This window comes from Loxodonta africana, chromosome 10, assembly GCF_030014295.1.
Source record: "Loxodonta africana isolate mLoxAfr1 chromosome 10, mLoxAfr1.hap2, whole genome shotgun sequence".
Classification (NCBI taxonomy): domain Eukaryota; kingdom Metazoa; phylum Chordata; class Mammalia; order Proboscidea; family Elephantidae; genus Loxodonta; species Loxodonta africana.
The window spans coordinates 61,601,147-61,620,519 of record NC_087351.1 but is presented as its reverse complement, the minus strand read 5'-3'; the positions used below and the strand labels follow the sequence as shown (position 1 = coordinate 61,620,519).

The following is a 19,373-nucleotide window of genomic DNA, read 5'->3' as shown; positions in this document are numbered from 1 at the left end:
AAAAAAAAAAAAAAGCGCCCTGCTTCCTTAAGGACACGAGAGTTGACACCTCAGTTTTTCCACGTGGTCGCAGTTCCAGTTGCTCAGGGCGACCACCCTCGAGATTCCCACTGAACCGCACAGGTGCACGTGGTGCGCGCTTTGACTTCCCAGTTACCTGACTTCCCATCCAGCGGCTCCTGTCGTCTTCGCTCATCCGGAGAGATTTTATTTTATTGCTGAATCCTTCACCTACCTTGTTGAATTGTGCGCAAAAAGCGTTTTAGGAACAGTAACCGCCCAGCCCTTCAGGGAAGGAGGCGAACCCTGTCAACACACACAGCCTGTTTTCTCTCTCATTTTATGTAATTTCAAGTAGGCCAAAAGAAAATTAAGAACTATTGTAATCTAATCTTGATTCCTCACGTGTAAAATAGGATCGGACTAGAATGCCTTTTAAATCCCTAATCTAATGGTGCTTCTGTAATTTGATGTTTGGTGGGAGAAATGTTAATCTCTCCCTCATCTTCACCCAGGAACCACTGTGTACAAGAAACAGGCTTTCCTCACTAAAATTTTCAGAGCCTGAAATTCCTTCCCTGACCACTTTCTGTGTGTTTAACTGAACTCAAGAGAAGAGCTTTATTTAAGAGGATTAGTTTGAGCCTCCAAGAAGGAAATCAACAGGTAGCTGTTGAGACCTTACTTGCTATCCAGCCTGGTTGCTGCCCCACGTCTGTTTCCTTCTGTCTCACCAGGATTCCTTGCAGTAGTGTCCTTTCCTGGAGTAATGGATTTATACTAAATTAGGTTTAGCCATTGTGTGAACCAGAAATGTAAATCTGATCAAATGTGTTCTCTATTAAAAACCTTGAGCTGGCTCTCATTTGCTATTGAGATAAGAGTTGAAAATTCTTATCATAAAGGTGTACAAGGCCCAGCATGGCCTGGCTCCACCTTACCTTTGTAGCTTCAATTCCTGGCTGCTTCTTGCTTGCTCCAGCCACACTAGCATTCTCTCAGTTCTTCAGACACATCGAACTCCTTTTAACACCAGGACCTTCAAACTTGCTGTTCCCTGGAAGAACTGGGAGTCTAACTAACTTATCCTTCACCTCAGCTTACTTAGAACTTTCTCAGAGACACCCTTCCAGACTTCCCAGGCCACTTTTAGGCTCCCTGCCATACACTGTTAACATACTCTGAAATTCTCCATAGCACTTAATAAAACCATTGTTATTGTCTATTGTTAGTCTCCCCTGCTTTAAGATGGTAGGGGCTACATCTGTCTTATTTACTACTATATTCCAGGCACCTAGTACAGTGCCTGACACAGGGAAGACACACAAAATACTCATCACAGGAATGAGTGGGTTGCCATGGAGAGAAGTGGAATTAGGAATAGATTCAGTAGTATTTTCTAATATTGTACTTTTAAAATCCTTGTGAAACGGCCCCTCTTTAAATCAGGTCACTGCTTGACTCCCGTGGCATTACAGATATAACAATGATCACTAATGTCTCCTAAGTACCTACTGCATTCTATCCTCAGAATGCTAAGGAGCCACAGCTTCTACGGGACTGGATCTCTGGACCACAAAAAAAACATTTCTGGACTCATGAATCAATACATATTTACCTAGAGCCAATTTTATTTATATACAGTGGAGGTCAACAGCACGCAAACTCATAGTAAACTATTAGCTGGTGAGGAGTGAGGAACGAATACTGTTTGGCCTATGGAACTTGAAAATTGGCTTTGTCTACTCCCTGAATTTCTACACCTCCTAATAGCAGGGAAGCCCTGGTTTAAGTTAGGGTCAGAAGTTGAGGTAAAAGGTCAGTATTCCCTGCTACTCCTACTATGGGGCTACCCCAGGACACTTAACTTTTTGAAGCAGCACGGTATATTAAGTCAAATAACACGAGTTTCATGTGCCATAGATAATACGTAGATTTTAATTCTCTTGAAACCCAAATGAAGGTATCTTGAGGAGGCTAACCCAACTTTTAATGTTCAAAATATTTAAAAACAGACAAGCTCCTCTAAGAGTCTGGAGAAGGCATTCACGTAATCCAGAAGTCATTTTAAAAGGTGTTCATTCCACTCAATCTCATTCATTACAATCCAGGTAGGTTTTGCTATACTTTTGCCTTAAATATAAAATGTTGATACTGAAGTTTGAAAGAATTACATCTAAGATGGATGTTATGTGTGAGATTCATTTACCTACAAATGGTAAGAAAAAATGAAAACACAAATATTTTTGCACAATCAACTCTAATGACTGATTCACACTGACAAAACAATGAAAATAGTAATTCTGTATACTTTGTACAGTAAAATGTAAACACAAAATATTTCAACACTTAAGTAGAAGCTTTACACATTCAAAATACAGTGCATATGCATATATAAAATATATCTCTAAAATTTACTGATTGAAGATACTACAAATAACTATAATCTTCATTATAAATTATATATAGTTCAATGTAGAAATATATTTTCTCGAACATTTTAAATGTTGGAGATAACTTGCATGGTGATATTGTAGAGAATAATTTCATATACTGGAATTTTTAGTAATTCAATGGAAGGGTGTTAAAATGAAGAAAACAATTACGGCAAAAGTACCACTTTGAGGACTGTAGAGAGAAATAGAGTGTTCCGTTTTTGTACAGATGGTAATACTGAAAATAAAAGGGAAGATAACCAGATTTTCAACATCCTGGCCTCTTGAGCACCAACTCTGTAGAATGGAGTGGGCCAATACGAGGGTTTTTACTGAGTCAAATTACTAGGTTACCATCCCATTTCATTACTTATGAAAATTACTTTAGAAGCACTCTTCTTAAAAGAAAAATGTATTTTAACATGTCTCAAAAATTAATAAACTGCTTCTCAATATTTCAAAGCCTGAATGCATTATAAATAAACCTCAACTTTATATACTTTAAATCATGGTGCGTGTGTATTTGGACAAGGGAACTGAATTTAGGGGTAACAGAGAGGCGATGGAAGACATTTATTCCCTTATTGAAAGAAGGCTGAGAAAAAGTTAATATGCTGCCTAAGAATACTTTCCTAGGTAAGTGCTAAAAGGGTAAGAGTTCATATTTAATCCCATACTGGTGTTTGCCTATTTTATAATTTTTGGCCAGCTGTGTTAACCACTGAGTTATTTAAGGAGAAGCTTAAGGTGATTTTAAAGTGACCTGAGAAAATCTGTCCTTCCTCAAAGTTGATAAGTAGTGTTTTTATATACATATCTGTAATTATGCTGGAAGGTTTCTGAGGTTCTTGGGGATAACTTCTTATTCTCCTCAAATTTGAATAATCTCTCCAGTAAAGAGTACATATTGAGCTAAAATCTCCTATAATTGTACTTACTTTCAGGAACAGTATCTACTCTGCAGCTTATAAGGAAATTGGTTTACAAATATAAATTTAATGTACTATTGTTAATATCTAATTCTTGTATATCCCCTGCCATATAATCACTCTACAAAAGCATTTTTGTTTCCAATTTTGTCTTCCAAATAAAGCCTCCAATATGGGGGGGTAAACTTTATAGTCTGATTACAATGTTTAAACATTTTAAATATATAGAGTATATAACAGCTTAATTGCTACTGATCCACTGACGTTTATTTTCTGTTTCTTCCGTTTGGGATCTTTGTTCTTCTCGGTGATTAGCCGCAGTCCAAAATGTTATCTTTTTGAATACTTGTTGCAGAAGCTTAGGAGGTAATAAAGATATCTGACTTTCTAAAATGATAACATTTTTACCAATGCAGTCAAGGCATGACCTGTAAACAAAACATAGCGTAATAACTAGTTTTTGAATTAGAAGCTACAATATAAAGTATTTATAAATAAGTATTCTTTAAACAAAATGAAAATTTTCACAAAAATTTTACATGATATTGTACCTTCTTTGTGTTGTTTGGAACATGCTAGAATTTTCTCCCCTAGAGTGCCACAACTGTATATTTCTATAGCACAAGTGACCAAAGAGATAACATAACTTACCATGCAAATGTTCTTTAAGTAAAAAAGATACAGATTTAATATCAAAGCAGATTATTCTATGGGAGACCCTTTTTAAAGTATCTTTCCAGCCCATTTATCCTTCTCTGAGAACTGTCTTTTTCCTCCCAACACCCCAAGATGAAGCCCCTGAATCCATTTTTATACTATGTGACCTGGTCTTCCCCATCTACCCTCCATAAACTATTGCACTGGGTGCACATGTGACCTACAATGACACAGAAAGAGGAGGTCTGAAGAGAGAAATGAAGCAGCAATACAGAAAGAACGAAGAGACCACTTGAGTTTCTACCCACTGGGAGCCTGGGTGTTCATTTTCTTCCCTTTGGGTTCCATTAGAGGGCAGTGTCCTTCCAAATAAAATTCCCTTTTTAAATCTTAAACTAGTTTGAAGAGAGTTTTGTAACTTAAAACCAAAAGAATCTTAAGATAAGAACTATAAAAGAAAATCATCTGTTTCAACTGATGATTTAATTCAAAAAGGTATGTGAATCTTTTTAAAAGTTTTTAATAGACTCATTGGATTCTGCTGTGATTAACCTTAGTAGAGGGTCAGAGAAAGACAGGAAGACCCTCTATGAGATGAGTGACACAGTGGCTTCAACAATGGGCTCAAACATACCAACAACTGTGCGGATGGTACAGGACCAGGCAGTGTTTTGTTCTCTTGTACACAGGGTGGCTGTGAGTTGGAACCGACTCTACTACACCTAACAACAGCTACCGTTTTTACAAGGATTTGCCTCTAGAGTGCATACTTTCATGAGGCCTTTTCTCTCTTCTCTGTGACAACTCTAAAAAAGAATTCAGACTGAAAATGTTCTACCTAAATGCAGAAGTACAAGAAAATGATACTGAATCTTGTATCTGGTGCAAATTTAACTCTGTTGCTATAGTGACATAACAGCTCCTATACCTCTTCCATAATGGGGTAAGAGAAGAGTCAGATTACACTTTAGTGAAACAGACAACAATAAAGTGTTATAAATGCTGTGACTGGGGTAAAATGAAATTCTTATGACAGGTACAGGGCTCTAAGAGAACCACAGGAGAAGAATAACCAAGACAACCTTACTTATCAAATCAGGGGAAACTTTCAAGATAGGGCAAGTCAGGGGAAACTTTCCAGTTCAAGCTGAGTCCTTGAGAGCCTGTGGTACAAGAACGAGAGAGAGAGAGAGAGAGACAGAGAGAGAGGTGTTATGGATTGAACTGTGTCCCCAAAAATAGACATATCCCAAAAAGATATGTCTATTGAAGTCCTAACCCCTGGTACCTGTAAAGTTCACCTTGTTTGGAAATAGCGTATTTCTAGATGTTACCAGTTACATTAACATGAGGCCTTACTGCAGTAGGGTGGATGCTAATCCAAGCTGAGTGGTGTCCTTATAAAAGAGAGGAAGAGACACAAAGATAGAGAAAGAATGGCCAAGTGAAGACACATCTACAAACCAAAGAATGCCTGGGGCTACCAGAAGCTGAAAACCCCAAACCCACTGCTGTCTAGTTGATTTTGACTCATAATGGCCCTGTAGGACAGAGTAGAACTGCCCCATAGGGTTTCTAAGGTGCAGCTGGTGGATTCGAACCGCCAATTGGCAGCCGAGCTCTTAAGCACTGTGCAGAAGCTCGGAGAGACAAAAAGGGATCTTCCCTTAGGGACTTTGGAGGGAACAGGTCTAGGCTCGCCCATGATTCAAACTTCTAGCCTCCAAAACTGTTAGGCAATACATATCTGTTCTTATAAGTCACCCAGTTTGTAGTATTATGTTATGGCAGCCTTAACAAAAAATACAGTAAGTACTAAAATATTTCTTAATCCCTACATATGAGGAAACTGCAAGCTAGTTATGGAAACTAGTTATGTTCACAGTAATCCCTACATATGAGGAAACTGCAAGCTAGTTATGGAAACTAGTTATGTTCACAGTAAAAGTAACAATACAAGGCAGTATATGATTCAGTGCCAAAAAGGAGGCTGGCAGAGGTCCAAAGCATAAATCCCACGATAAGTTCAAAGACAGATTTAAATCGGAGATACCATCTCACCTCCATAAGAATGGTAAAGATCAAAAAACAGAAAACACTAGGTGTTGGTAATGCTACGGAGAAACAAAAACCCTCGTCCATTTCTGGTGGGAATACAAAATGGTATAGCCACTATGGAAAATAGTTCGGCAGTTCCTCATAAAGTTGGACACAGAACTACTATATGACCCAACAATTCCACTCCTAAGTATATAACCAGAAGATTGAAAGCAGCTACACAGACACACGTATACCAATGTTCATTGCAGTGTTGTTTACAACAGCCAAAAGGTGGAAACAACCAAAATGTCCGTTGATTGATGAATGGATAAACAAAATGTGGTATATACATACAATGGAATATTACTTAGCCATAAAGAGGAATGAAGTCCTGATGCATGCCAAAGCACGGATGAACCTTGAGGACATTATGCTGACTGAAATAAGTCAGACACGAAAAGACAAATACTGCACGATATCACTTATATGAAATAAGTATATAGAAACCAAAAGTAATTAATGGATACCAAGGGCAGAAGGGAGGGGGAAAGAGGAGGTTTTTGCTTTGAGTGCACTGATGGTAGTTAATCGTGGTGGGATAGTTTGGAAAAAGAGAGCAAAAATGGTTGCACAACTTGAAGAATGTCACTTAACAGCTGTCATGGATTGAATTATGTCCCCCCAAAAATGTGTATTAACTTGGTTAGGCCATGATTCTCAGTACTCTGTGGTTGTCCTCCATTTTGTGATTGTAATTTTATGTTAAAGAGGATTAGGATGGCATTGTAACACCCTTACCAGGTCACATCCCTGATCCGATGTAAAGGGAGTTTCCCTGGGGTGTGGCTTGCACCACCTTTTATCTCTAGAGAGATGAAAGGGAAGCCAGCAGAGAATTGGAAACCTCATACCACCAAGAAAGTAGTCCCAGGAGCAGAATGTGTCCTTTGGACCGGGGGTTCCTGCACAGAGAAGCTCCTAGTCCAGGGAAGATTGACAAGAAGGACTCTCCTCCAGAGCCAACAGAGAGAAAGCCTTCCCCTGGAGCTGACATCCAGAATTTGGACTTCTAGCGTACTAGACTGTGAGATAATAAACTTTTCTTTGTTAAAGCCATCCGCTTGTGGTATTTCTCTTATAGCAGCACTAGATAACCAAGACAACAGTACATGTAGTAATTGATGAAATGTTGTATGAGGTGTTCTATATTACAGTTCTTAAAAAAAAAGAAAAAAAAGGGATAAATCATTACAGCAGTAGTTCCCATACTTGTCTGTATATTAGAATCACCTCAGGATCTTTTCAGAACTCTGAAGTCCAGGCCACACCCTAGGCCAATTAAATCACAATCTTTGCGGGTGAAACACAAGCAGCAATATTTTTTTTAAGTTCTCCATGAGATTCTAATGTGGAGACAAGTTTGGGAGCCACTGTACTATAAAGAAAAGCAGTTAGGAAAGACTTCAAGAAGATCCAGTCTGAGCAAGTTGAATGGTTTTCAAGTGATTCAAGCTGTAGAACATCTGAAGTTATAGTATACTTCTTGAAATACAGCATGCCATCTCTTTCTTTCTTTCTTTCTTTCTGTCTTTCTCACTTTCTTTCAGATGCTCCACCCATGTTATGTTCACTGCATGGAATACCCATACCTTGTTCACTGGACAACTTCTACCTGGCTCAAATTTTTCATTTCTCACAGGCAGAAATAGGGGGCTTCTTTTAATTTTGGTGAAGGGAAAGACAATACACAATATAGGGGAAGTCAGCATAATTTGACCAAGGCAAAGTCATAGGAGCTTCGCAGACACATCCAAACACCTTGAAGGACCAAGTTACTGGACTGAGGGCTATGGACCATGGTCTCAGTGGACATCTCGGTCAACTGGCATAACGTAGTTTGTAAAGAAAACGTTATACATCCAACTTTGATGAGTAGCATCTGGGGTCTTAAAGGCTTACAAATGGCCATTTAAGATACATCTATTGGTCTCATCCCATTCAGAACAGATGAGAAGGAAGAAAACCAAAGATACAGGGGGACATATTAGTCTAAAGGACTAACAGACCTACATGAACCACAGCTTCCACCAGCCTGAGCTCAGAAGAACTAGATGGTGCCTGGCTGGCTACTACCACTGACGACTCTGACATGGAACAAAACAGAAGGTCCTGGACAGAGTAGGAGAAAAATGTAGATCAAAATTCAAGTACACACACACACACATGCACACACACGCACACACACGCACACACACCAGACTTACTGGTCTGACAGAGACTGGAAGAGCCCCCAAGACTATGGCCCCCAGACACCCTACTAACCTTTCAGGCAAAGATTAGACAGGCCTGTAAAACAAACAATAACACGAGGAACATGCTTCTTTCTTCACGTATACAAGCCAAAATGGGCAACACCTGCTGTGGTGTGATGGATTGCTTTCGTGTGGCCTTTCTCGCCATGGTCTTGTAACTCCCACCCCAGTGACTGGGTGGGACTGTGCAAATAGTGTAACTGTGGCCCACCAAAGGGACTGCTCGGTTTTGCCATCCCACTGGGCTTAAAACGAGCCATCCCTGAGGCCAGAAAGAAAGGATCCCACCACTACCAAGGAAGAACAGCCAGGAGCGAAGAGCATGTTCTTTGGACCTGGGATCCCTGCACTGAGAAGCTCCTGGAACCAGGAGACAGATAGAGCAAGCTGTAACCCTGAAGATGGCAAGAAGTGTTGGCAGGAGAGACTGGCAGGAGACAGTGCAGTGGGCATGCCTGCCCATGGAGTGAAAAAGCTGAGCGTCTGGGTGCCTCTGGGGACCTGCCGGCTGGGGCCAAATAGCTTTCTAATACTTGCCTGAGCAGGGCAGAGGCCGGGGGCCAGAGAGAGGTGTGCCTGCGAGCATAGCTGAAAAGAGGCTGTCCTGATGGAAGAACTGTATCCTGAGTGTTCCTGAGCCTGAATTGTAACCTGTTCCTTCCCTAATAAACCCCGTAAGCCTGAGTATTATCTGTGAGTCCTATGTGGCCATTGCAATAAATTACTGAACTCAGCAGAGAAGTAGAGAGTTGGTGTCAGAATTGGTAAAGATGGTGGAGAGAGGAGGCATGTATGACCCCCACCTCATAGGAATCAGCCTTGGGCTGTTGATCTTGATTCTCTTTCCCCCTTGTGACATAAGAGGAGGTCAGCTACCAATGCCACGCCCATTTTTACACCTGCCCAAAAGCAAAGATAAGAAGGCAGGAAGGGACAGGAGAACTGGGTGAAGGGAAACGAGGAATCCAGGGTAGAAAGGGGGAGAGTGCTGACACAATGTGGGCATTGCAACCAATGTCAAAAGACAATTTTTGTATAAATTTTGAATGAAAAACTAATTTGCTCTGTAAACTTTCATCTAAAGCACAATAAAATTAAAAAAAAAAAAAGATACATGGGCTTCTTCTACACTCCTCCCATTCAACCTGGTATATACTCCTTTGAAAGCAAAAGTATGTAAGACACTGTGAGTTATGCCATCAATTTAATAATAGCGTTGGAGTTAAAAAAAAAAAATTCTACCATATTAAATGTATGTAAATATGTATGTGTGTGTGCATACACACACACACCTTTATTAGACATATTCTGAATTGAGGAAAGTTAAAATGTGAAAAAAGTGAGGCTTAGAATGAAGGAAATACAGTATGTTTTACATTTACTATCATGATATGAATTAAGTATAGTTTACAAACAAAAATGTGACTGTACTGTAATTTTAATTTTTTAAAATTACATCGGTGTATGGTTCATCATAATGAATTTTGTTATACCTTTAGAAACACGTAAAAATTTTCCAAAATGCAAGTCATAAAATACCTGAAAAATATATTTCTAAAAAGATAGAAGAAATTATCATATATTAATACTGTTTATATGTAGAAATACTGAATTTGCTTACCTGAGAAGTGAATAAGGCTGTGTTTGAAAGATCAATAAATCATTACAGTGACCCTAATCAACAAAAAGACAGAATATTAAAGGCTATATCAGAGTTTTTGATAAAGATCATAGTACATTAATAATTAAAATGTTTATTTTATAAATTTAAAATAAACTACATAAAATAGCAATGAAATCTCTCTCTCTATAGCAATTCTTACACACATACACACTTCAGTGAAAAATTTTTACCCAACCATAATCTATATAATTGCAAATTTAAAAATCAGAAGCATTTTTTTTTTTTAGAACAGTAAGTTCAAAATAACAATAGTAGTTTTCAAACTTTTTTGTTTTTAAGCAGAACTTTTTCTTCCATATGAGTTTTATTTCAAAATATCCTCTTTATTCTGCCTCCCTTTTTCAGGTGGTCCTAGGACTTCTGGGAATTTTTAATTTAAAAACAATAGACCTGGGAGATTTTTTGAATAATGATTCCCCCATCTAAAAGTTAATATGGTAAAGAGCCAGCAGAAATTTTCTCTAATCCTTTCAAATAGGGCTTTAGAATTTTATAATTTATAATCATGATTTTATTTAGAATTTCTATCTTAATAATAAGCTTTAGATCCTAAATAAAGATTTCTAGTGCCAAGAAAGAGCAGACAAACCACAAAATTTGCTTCTAATCAAATGCAAAATTGTGGTTACGCTTTTCTTGACACACTGAATACTCAGCCAAAGAAACGTTCTAAAATTTCCAATATACAGGCAGTCCCCAGATTACAAATGAGTTCCGTTCCTAAATCTAACTTTACGTTGAATTTGTACGTAAGTTGGAACAGTTAGATACAGTTCATATCTAACATCAGTTAGTCAAATGTTTGTCTTAGTATACAGTATATAGTTTATCTTTCTGTGCATAAAAAACATTAAAGAAACACTTCCAGATACACTGAAACATCTTTAACAATATAATACAGTGATAATAATAATGTTTTGATGCATGTGGCAAAGTAGAGCCCACTTGTATTATGAACCATTGTATGTATCTCAAATTTTTAATATAATAGGCTTTAAAGCAGTTGGTTCATAACTATGGGCTGTATGTAAGTCAGACATTTGTAACCTGGAGACTACTTACACAAAACTGAAAACATTTAAATTGGAGGGCACAGAACTACAAAATAAACCAAACTCCCTGAAGAAAGGGCACTTTATTTCAGGGTTCACCACTCCACAGGTGCTGCTCTGGCGATAACTGTCCCTGAAGAGATGAGAGGGAGCTGGTACTCTCTCGCCAGACTCTGGCTTGTCCCTCATCCCTGCCAGCTGAGTCCTTTCTGCTTTTCCCAAGTACTCTATACAAACCAGACGAATTAAACCTGAACTCAAACAGGGCATGAGCATGACCACCCTGCTGTGAATTTCCCAAGGTGCTAGAAGTGAAAGAACAATACTCTCCAAATGCTACTCATTTATTCCTTTGACCTTGGTTTTATCAGATTTTAAAGTTAGAATGCTTTAAACTCAAATGTTAAGCAACTGGGTGAAACAGTGACAAAAGAGGCACAAAATAATAATAATAAAAAAAAAAGGACTTTAAAAATTTCAATAAAGTAGCTTCCTCTTGAGGAGAGAAGCTATTGTGTAAGAGTAAGAAGAAATAAACAAGTAGCTTCAACAATACTGGTAGTGTTCTAGATCTAAATTGGGTAGCATGTTTCATGGGTAAGTGTTTTATTATGCTTAGTGGTTTATATCTTTATTATACATATTTTATGTATAAATATTTTAATTCAATCAAGTATTATGGTAAGTTTCAAAAAGAAGATAAAGGGAAAGAAAGAAGAAAACGAAGAGCCATTCTTTAAAACCTCTTCTTAATAATTTGGCTAATGAAATTAAGAGACTTAATTTGATTTGTAAATACAAGATATACTGAGATGCTTCACAAAAGCCTGACATTCTGAAATTAATCCTACCTGAGTGACATTTTATTACTTCCATATTTTGCAATGTTAGAATATTAATATTCTTGTTGAATAGCCATTTTGTTTAAATACAATTACTCAAATGAAATATTTAGATAAAAAATTTTCTTACTGTATCCAAGGAAAGTAAATCATCTTTGCTCCCACCAAATACCATTATTTCATTTTCTTTTCCCAAACAGGCTGTGTGCCATAACCTAAGATTGAAAATTATAAACAGAGTGAAGTTATTATCGATGAAGAACTGTACATTATATATAAATAAATTTGAAATTGTACTGTCTAAAATTCAGTCTATTTCAAAGAGGCATCATTGAACTCAGACTTTTGGACTATCCTCAAAAGGGTTAGATTTTAATGATTCCTGTATAGTTTATTAAATTACATTGTTTCAATTATGGAGATGACTCCCAATTGCTCTTTCTATTATACTCCTCCCCCTCGACCTTTTTCTAATCCCTTTATCTCATAGATATTATCACTGAAACATCCATGTTTAAAAAGGAACTTATCAGCCTACTACTGAAAGAGGCCCTTTTCCCAATTTTTTATTACAATCTTTGATGTTACTGTTCTCATCGTGGTTGACGATTTTTTCCCCATCACCTGAGTAATCCAATTGGCACTCCCTTTACATATCCATTTTCACACTCATCACCCTGGGTACAGAATACCATATATTCCTAGCTTTTTCTCTGTCTCTGATCTCTCCTAGCTTCTTACAGCTGATTAATAATATCTTTCAAATATTGTTCTTCACCATGGACATTTCTGATCAGGAAGCATCTGTGTTACCAAGGGCCTCTGCTCTTAGTTTGATGTTTACGATCAACAGCTATTCTTTTCCCTACAAATCTTAATTCTTGCCTCTGCCCAATGAACCCTCTACTTCAGTCAAGTTCATTTATTTGCTTCCCCTGAGAGAAAGCTTGTATCTACTTCTAGGCTTCTGTTCACCCTGTTTATTATGCTTAGAATGATATTCATTCTCTGAGGGCCTTAAAAACAGGCTCAAACCCTTTAGGGAGTGTTCCAAATACACAGGAAAGCTGGCTCTGTTCATATCTCTCCTCAGCACCCTTTCGACATTCATGTGCTCATTTTATACTCTCCTAACTTATACTGGAAGATAAACAGCTCTGTATACTACTTTGTTTGTTTATGCGTGTCTTCTAGCTCTCTTGAGGTCAGAAATTGCTAGAGTGGTGCCTGGAACCGCATCAGCTGCTAGCTGAAGCCAACTCCATGTTAAGTGATATCACGTTGGTAGCTTGAAATTGGCTATGATGGAAATATAATGCTACAAATAGAGTTCCTCTCTGTTTTTTTTTTTTTTTTGAGAGTAGGTTGTTAACTGTTTACCAACACAGCACTGGAACTTGGGTAATCTAATTTTATGCTTCTCCACAAAAATGCTTAATATGGTGTTCTGCACCCAGGAGGTGCTCAAAAAGTTTTGATTAACCAAAGCAAGCACAAAATACCAACATTATTTATTTAGTGATTAATATACAAGTTGTTTCATGCAAGAGTGGAGTATTAAATGTTCTTTTGGCAACAGTATCATAGCTCATATCCATTTCCAATTTCCATTGTTTACCAAGACTAATTTTATGATTTTATAAAGTTCAATGTATCAGGAAGCTCTAACTCTCAGAAAAAAGTACATACAAATTTTCTCAATTTTAGAGGATAAAGTAGGATTTTACAAAGTCACTGCTTTGATTCTGAGAGTACTTTGATTACTTTGCATAGCAGACAAAATTGCTGAAGCAAGAGATATACAAAACAATTACACATATCACTTATTTTTTTTTACCACATAACCAATTTTTAGTACATTAATCCTTTTTACTTAACTTCTACAAGTGCAAACAGTGGGATCATGCCCAATTTGTTAAACCAAATACTTTCCTCAAACAATCATGCACATATTCAATGGCAAATGTACTTGGGACCCAGGCTAGAACTGAGTCATTAGAGATTTTGTTCGGGAAATACTCTGCCCAATTCTCCAAATCATATGTTAGAACATAAATTTATATTAAGTATTCAGCAAGAACCCAGATTATGTTGTGGGGCTAGGGGTGAGGATTGGAAGAAGGACTGGGAAAAGGAGATAGAATACAGATAATGCCTTCATATATGGGGCTCTTTGCCATTGAGTCAATTCCAACTCAGAGTGACCCTACAGGACAGAGTAGAACTGTTCCATAGGGTTTCCAAGGAGCAGATGGTGGATTTGAACGGCCAACTGTCTGATTAGCAGCCAAACACTTAACCGCTGCACTACCAGGACCCCTCATATATGGGAAAGGATAGCTTAACTTCTTGGAGAAAAGGCCATGTGTGACCTTGACAATACTCATGGGATTCAACAGTACCTAATGCTCTATATACTAACACTTTATCAGACGTCTTTTACAGACATAAAGGGTCCTTGCTGAAAGCCACCTATACAGGCCGTCAGATATGGCTGTATAGATGGCTTTTTAACCAAACATAGTTTTTATCTAAGATGAGATCTAGAGAAGAGTGCTGTACTGTAGAACAGTGCTTCTCAACCAAGGGTGATTTTCCCCCCATGGGGGCATTTGAAGATATCTGTACACATTTTTGGTTGTCAAAACTTGTGGAGGGGGTGTTACAGGCATCTAGTGGGTAAAGGTCATGGAAGCTGTTAAACATCCTGCAATGCATGGGACATCCTTTACAACAAAGAATTATCTGGTCTAAAATGTCAATAACGCTGAGGTTGAGAAACCCTGTTCTAAGTGGAGAATTGGGCAGTTTACATTTCAAATTATAATCTGGAGAAGTTTGCACAAAATGCATGTTAACTAAATTGTCACTTTGATTTTTAAACATTAGTATACATATATATATTTAGTATATACATATTCTCCTTACACTAAACTGTATCCCACCTGTTCTCCTCCTCACCTCATACCTGAAGATAGATCTGCCTCTGTCTTATCTGCCTTAGGGTAACTCTGGCCTGGACTTCATCATCGAAGAACACTGGAAAGCCTTTCCTGCCTTGATTTTGGTGACATCTAGCTTGCAACCTGATGTTTTTTTCTACAGACTGACAGTTTATGTCCTCTCACAGCTGCTCTAAACTTACACCTAAACATTCTAATAAAGCATATTATTTACATGACACATCAGCTGAATTAAAAGATATCTCTTTACATAACTCTTCTAACTAGTATATTATTGATAATAGTTGTGTTGCTCTAATTACTCATTAAAGGTTGAAATATAAAATAGGAGCAATTTAAAAATGAAACATTTTTACTATCACCTTGACCTATAATTAATGCATTCATACAATCAAAGAACTGGGAGAAAACTAAGAGTTCATCTAGTCAAACTCCTTCATCTCACGGATGAAGAAATTGATGCTTGACTTCACACAGCTGAGCAAGGACTAGAACTCTGAGCTCCCATATGTCAGGATAAAACTCTTTAAATTAAAAAATACATATATTTCAGAAGATCAAGAACTGTCAATACATTCTAACAAATTTTTATACACAAAAATACAAAACTACATACGTAATTATGATAAATTATTAATGTGTGCATATTAATACAAATACATACACCTAGATATATAGCCTAAATATTTTTAGGCCTTTTTTCTCAATTAAGTTACTCAATGGTCATTTATTAAATAGTTAAAATACATATTATTAAATTGACTTCACACTAGTATAAATAATCTGCAGTAAAAAAAAAAATCTTAAATACATGGCACGAAAAAGAATAAAATCTATTACTGATTATAATGATTACAACGTACTGAATTTGAATTTTCTATGCAGATATCTTTATTATACTATTCAATCAAATTAGAAAAAAATAAGAATTACAATACTTATGTGGTTATCTTTGCAGTCTAATACTACTATATTAGTTCTATAAATTTTACCCGACTGTATACCACAAATAAATAACATTAAAAAAAAAATTCACATTAATGAACAGATCATATAGTTAAGAAAAATAATTTGCCATCTACTGTACCAACATAAAAGCAGATTTCCTTATTAATTTGCTTGAATCTTCTTCTAAAAATAAATTACTACTACTAAAACCAACCCTCATTCTTATCTAATTATTACATATATTAACATTATATTTTTTAATTATTCTAGCTTTTAAAAATTTATCAGGCAAGATTACACATTTATCTAAAAGAACATTTTCAAATGTGTGTATTATGGCTTGCATATGCATGTGAAAATATTAGTAAAAACAAGATTAGTAATTTCTAACAATCATATATAATTAAAATAATAATTTAATTAATTCTTTAGGTAACATCAAGCTTACTGGAAAGATATCCTTCCTGATGGTTTATGGTTTTAATGACAAACACTATAAATTCAGTACTATATTTTAATACTTTAAAATTCTTAACTATTTTACTGTTTGTCAACTTGAAGACCTACCTGGGTCTTGTTTTAGGTAAATGTGTAAGTTGTTTCCAACAATTTGTTATGACATTATGAATCCAACCATCACCTGCAATATGATGACAGTTCAGAAATTAAGATTCTCTGGAATAAAATTTTAATTGTTTTTCAAATTTATGATGCTATATCTATACAACTATCTTTTGTGAGTGTGTATATTTTACCATAAACATTTTTAAACATATATACAAAAGTAGAGTGAACATGACAACGGACGCCCACATTCAACAACTATCAAGATTTTGCCACACACACTCCATTTATACCCTTTTGTTATTCCTGTTGCTGAACTGTTCTAAAGCAAATCTTCTATCATTTCTCCCATACATACTTCAGTATGCATCACTAAAAAGTGTGGACATTTTTTATATAACTACACTGCCATCATCACATAACCACAATGTCATTATCACAGTCAACAAAACTAGAAACAATTTCTTGGTATCATCTAATACCCATATGACATGTTAAATTGAATCCTGCAGGGCCCTGGTGGCACAGTGGTTAAGACCTACTACAGTGTGTTGCGGCTGCTAATCAAAAGATAGGCAGTTCAAATCCACCAGCTGCTCCTTGGAAACCCTATGGAGCAGTTCTATCCTATCCTATAGGGTTGCTATCAATTGACTCGACGGCCATAGGCTATAACAAAGGAAAATGACTGGATTAAGAGCAAGGAAATTTAATTCCCTGTAAGTCAATGACCAAAACAGTAAACACAAATTAAAATCACTACACCTATAGTTTGGTGGTCCCTCGAAAAGTTAAACAGAATTACCATTAAAAAAAACAAAACAAAACACTGCTTGTGATTTCAACTCATAGGGACTCTATAGGACAGAGTAGAACTGCCCCATAGGGTTTCCAACGAGCGGCTGGTGGATTTGAACTGCCGACCTTTTGGTTAGCAGACAAGCTCTTAACCCAGTGTGCCACCATATGACCCAGCAATTCCACTTCTGGGTATGCACCCAAAAGAACTGAAAGCAGAGACTCAAACAGATACTTGTATACCAATGTTCACTGCAGCATTATTCACAATAGGCAAAAGGTGGAAACAACCCAAGGGTCCAGCAACAGATGAATGGGTAAACAAATACAATGGGTACAATGGTATATAAATATAATGTCACATTCATCCATAAAAAGGAATGAAGTTCTAATACATGCTACAACATGGATGAACCTTGAAAACATTACATTAAGTTAAATAAGCCAGACGTAAGGAGATAATACATGATTCTACTTATATAAAGTATCTGGAATAGGCAAATGCATAGAGACAAAAGTAGATTAGTGGTTACCATGGGCTGTGGAGAAGGGAGAATGGGGAGTTATTGCTTACTGGGTACAGAGTTTCTGTCTGGGCTGATAAAAAGTTTTGGAAACAAATGGCTATGATGGTTGCACAACACTGTGAGTGTAATTAATGTCACTGGATTGACTGCATACTTGAAAATAGTTAAAATAGCAAATTTGATTTGTGAATATTTTACCATAATAAATAGACAATAACACTAGACCTCATGAAGATAAAGTATTAAACACCCCCCAGTGAAATGCACAAATTTTAGTTTTTGATTAGATTCCAAATCTCTTTTAATTAAAATATCCCACAAATTGGAGAAGTGTAATAATCTGTAAGAATAACTAACTTATCCTCCTACTAGGTGTTGCTCTTCCTCCAACCGGAGAAGCCTCTGTAGTTTGTATGTTTGTTTAGTCTCCAGCAGACTGCCAGATGCAAAGATATGTTACTCAATACATTTTTGTTGAAAAATAAAGTTGCTTCTAGATGCTATATAAAATTATATAAATGGCTTTAATGATATAAAAGGGTTCTTAATGAAATTATCTCTAGCCATAGAAAACTTCTGGGTTAAGAAAATATAAAACATCCAACATGTCAAACTAAAAAGTGGGTATTCTTGGTCATTTATCTATCCCGATGCCACAATGTTACTGCTGAAAGCAAGCTGCAGTACAAAACCGACAGCCATGGAATCAGAAGTGACAAGAATTTAAAAATTCTAGCTAAGCACTTTCCTTACAGTTCTGGAGCAAAAAAAAAAAAAAAAAAAAAAGAAGCAACTGGCCTTCCCACCTTATATTTCCAGAGCCTTCTGGGAAAGACTGCTCTTCTAATTCCCATTCCAGCCTACAGTATAAGCATCTGGACCAAAAGTCAGGAGGACACAGAATCACAGAATATGATAGTTGAAAGGGACTTTAATTCATCTAGGTTCAACCACCCTTCCTTTTCTCTATACCTAGGAAACAGGAGAACATGGAGAGCCAAGGGTACAAAAGCAAAAAGGCCTTCTACTTCTACTTCTTAATGCAAGCCTATAATTGGGGTAAAGGTAAACCAGAAAATCAGAAGGAAAAAAAAGGATGACACTTTAAGAATCAAATGCAATTAAAGAAAAAAGAATGAGATAATAATTATATGCTAAACTTTAATTGACTCACTTAATGGAATATTCTCTGCACTTAGTCCACCAAATAAGAAAAGCTTATCATCAGCTATTGGAGTTAAAGTATGCCATGAACGATGTTTTGGGTTTTCGCCGTTGATAGGAATCCTGCAGCAAGGGAAAAAACATAAATCTCAGTACTCTGTTAGTTAAAATGAAAGGTCTCTGATCATCTCAGATCTTATAGGAAAAAACTGCCCTCAGCACTTCAACAGGAGTTAATTTTACTAACCCCACCTACATGAATGTTTAAAAAACATTCTTAAATTCTTAAATGAATTTAAACAATTTCAATCCATTTAATGTCTATTCCACATGATCACAGGCCATAGAGTGAAAACAAAAAAAGTCACATTTCCAGTTAATTCACAATGCATCCTCGGGCATCTTCCTTGCTGGTCATCCTGCCTGTTTTTTTTTCATTATGATTATTTTTATGTCTG

The 19,373-nt window shown here is 36.6% G+C and overlaps 1 protein-coding gene across 5 annotated transcripts in view; it reads right to left on the bottom strand.

The window, feature by feature from the left end:
• Positions 1 to 27: 27 nt before the first annotated feature.
• Positions 28 to 19,373, bottom strand: part of KLHDC1 (kelch domain containing 1) — a 56,503-nt gene continuing 37,157 nt past the window's right edge. For 3 of the 5 annotated variants that reach the window (XM_003408548.4, XM_064292440.1, XM_064292442.1), the window contains 5 exons: positions 18,926 to 19,038; positions 16,430 to 16,502; positions 12,082 to 12,166; positions 9,995 to 10,047; positions 28 to 3,792 (listed from right to left, as the gene is read on the bottom strand). In XM_003408548.4, the coding sequence (XP_003408596.1) occupies positions 3,606 to 3,792; positions 9,995 to 10,047; positions 12,082 to 12,166; positions 16,430 to 16,502; positions 18,926 to 19,038 (511 nt within the window). In that variant the 3' untranslated portion in view covers positions 28 to 3,605. Of the gene's footprint in view, positions 3,793 to 5,108; positions 5,185 to 9,994; positions 10,048 to 12,081; positions 12,167 to 16,429; positions 16,503 to 18,925; positions 19,039 to 19,373 lie in introns of all 5 variants that reach the window. The other 2 variants (XM_064292439.1, XM_064292441.1) reach the window with 2 other exon arrangements.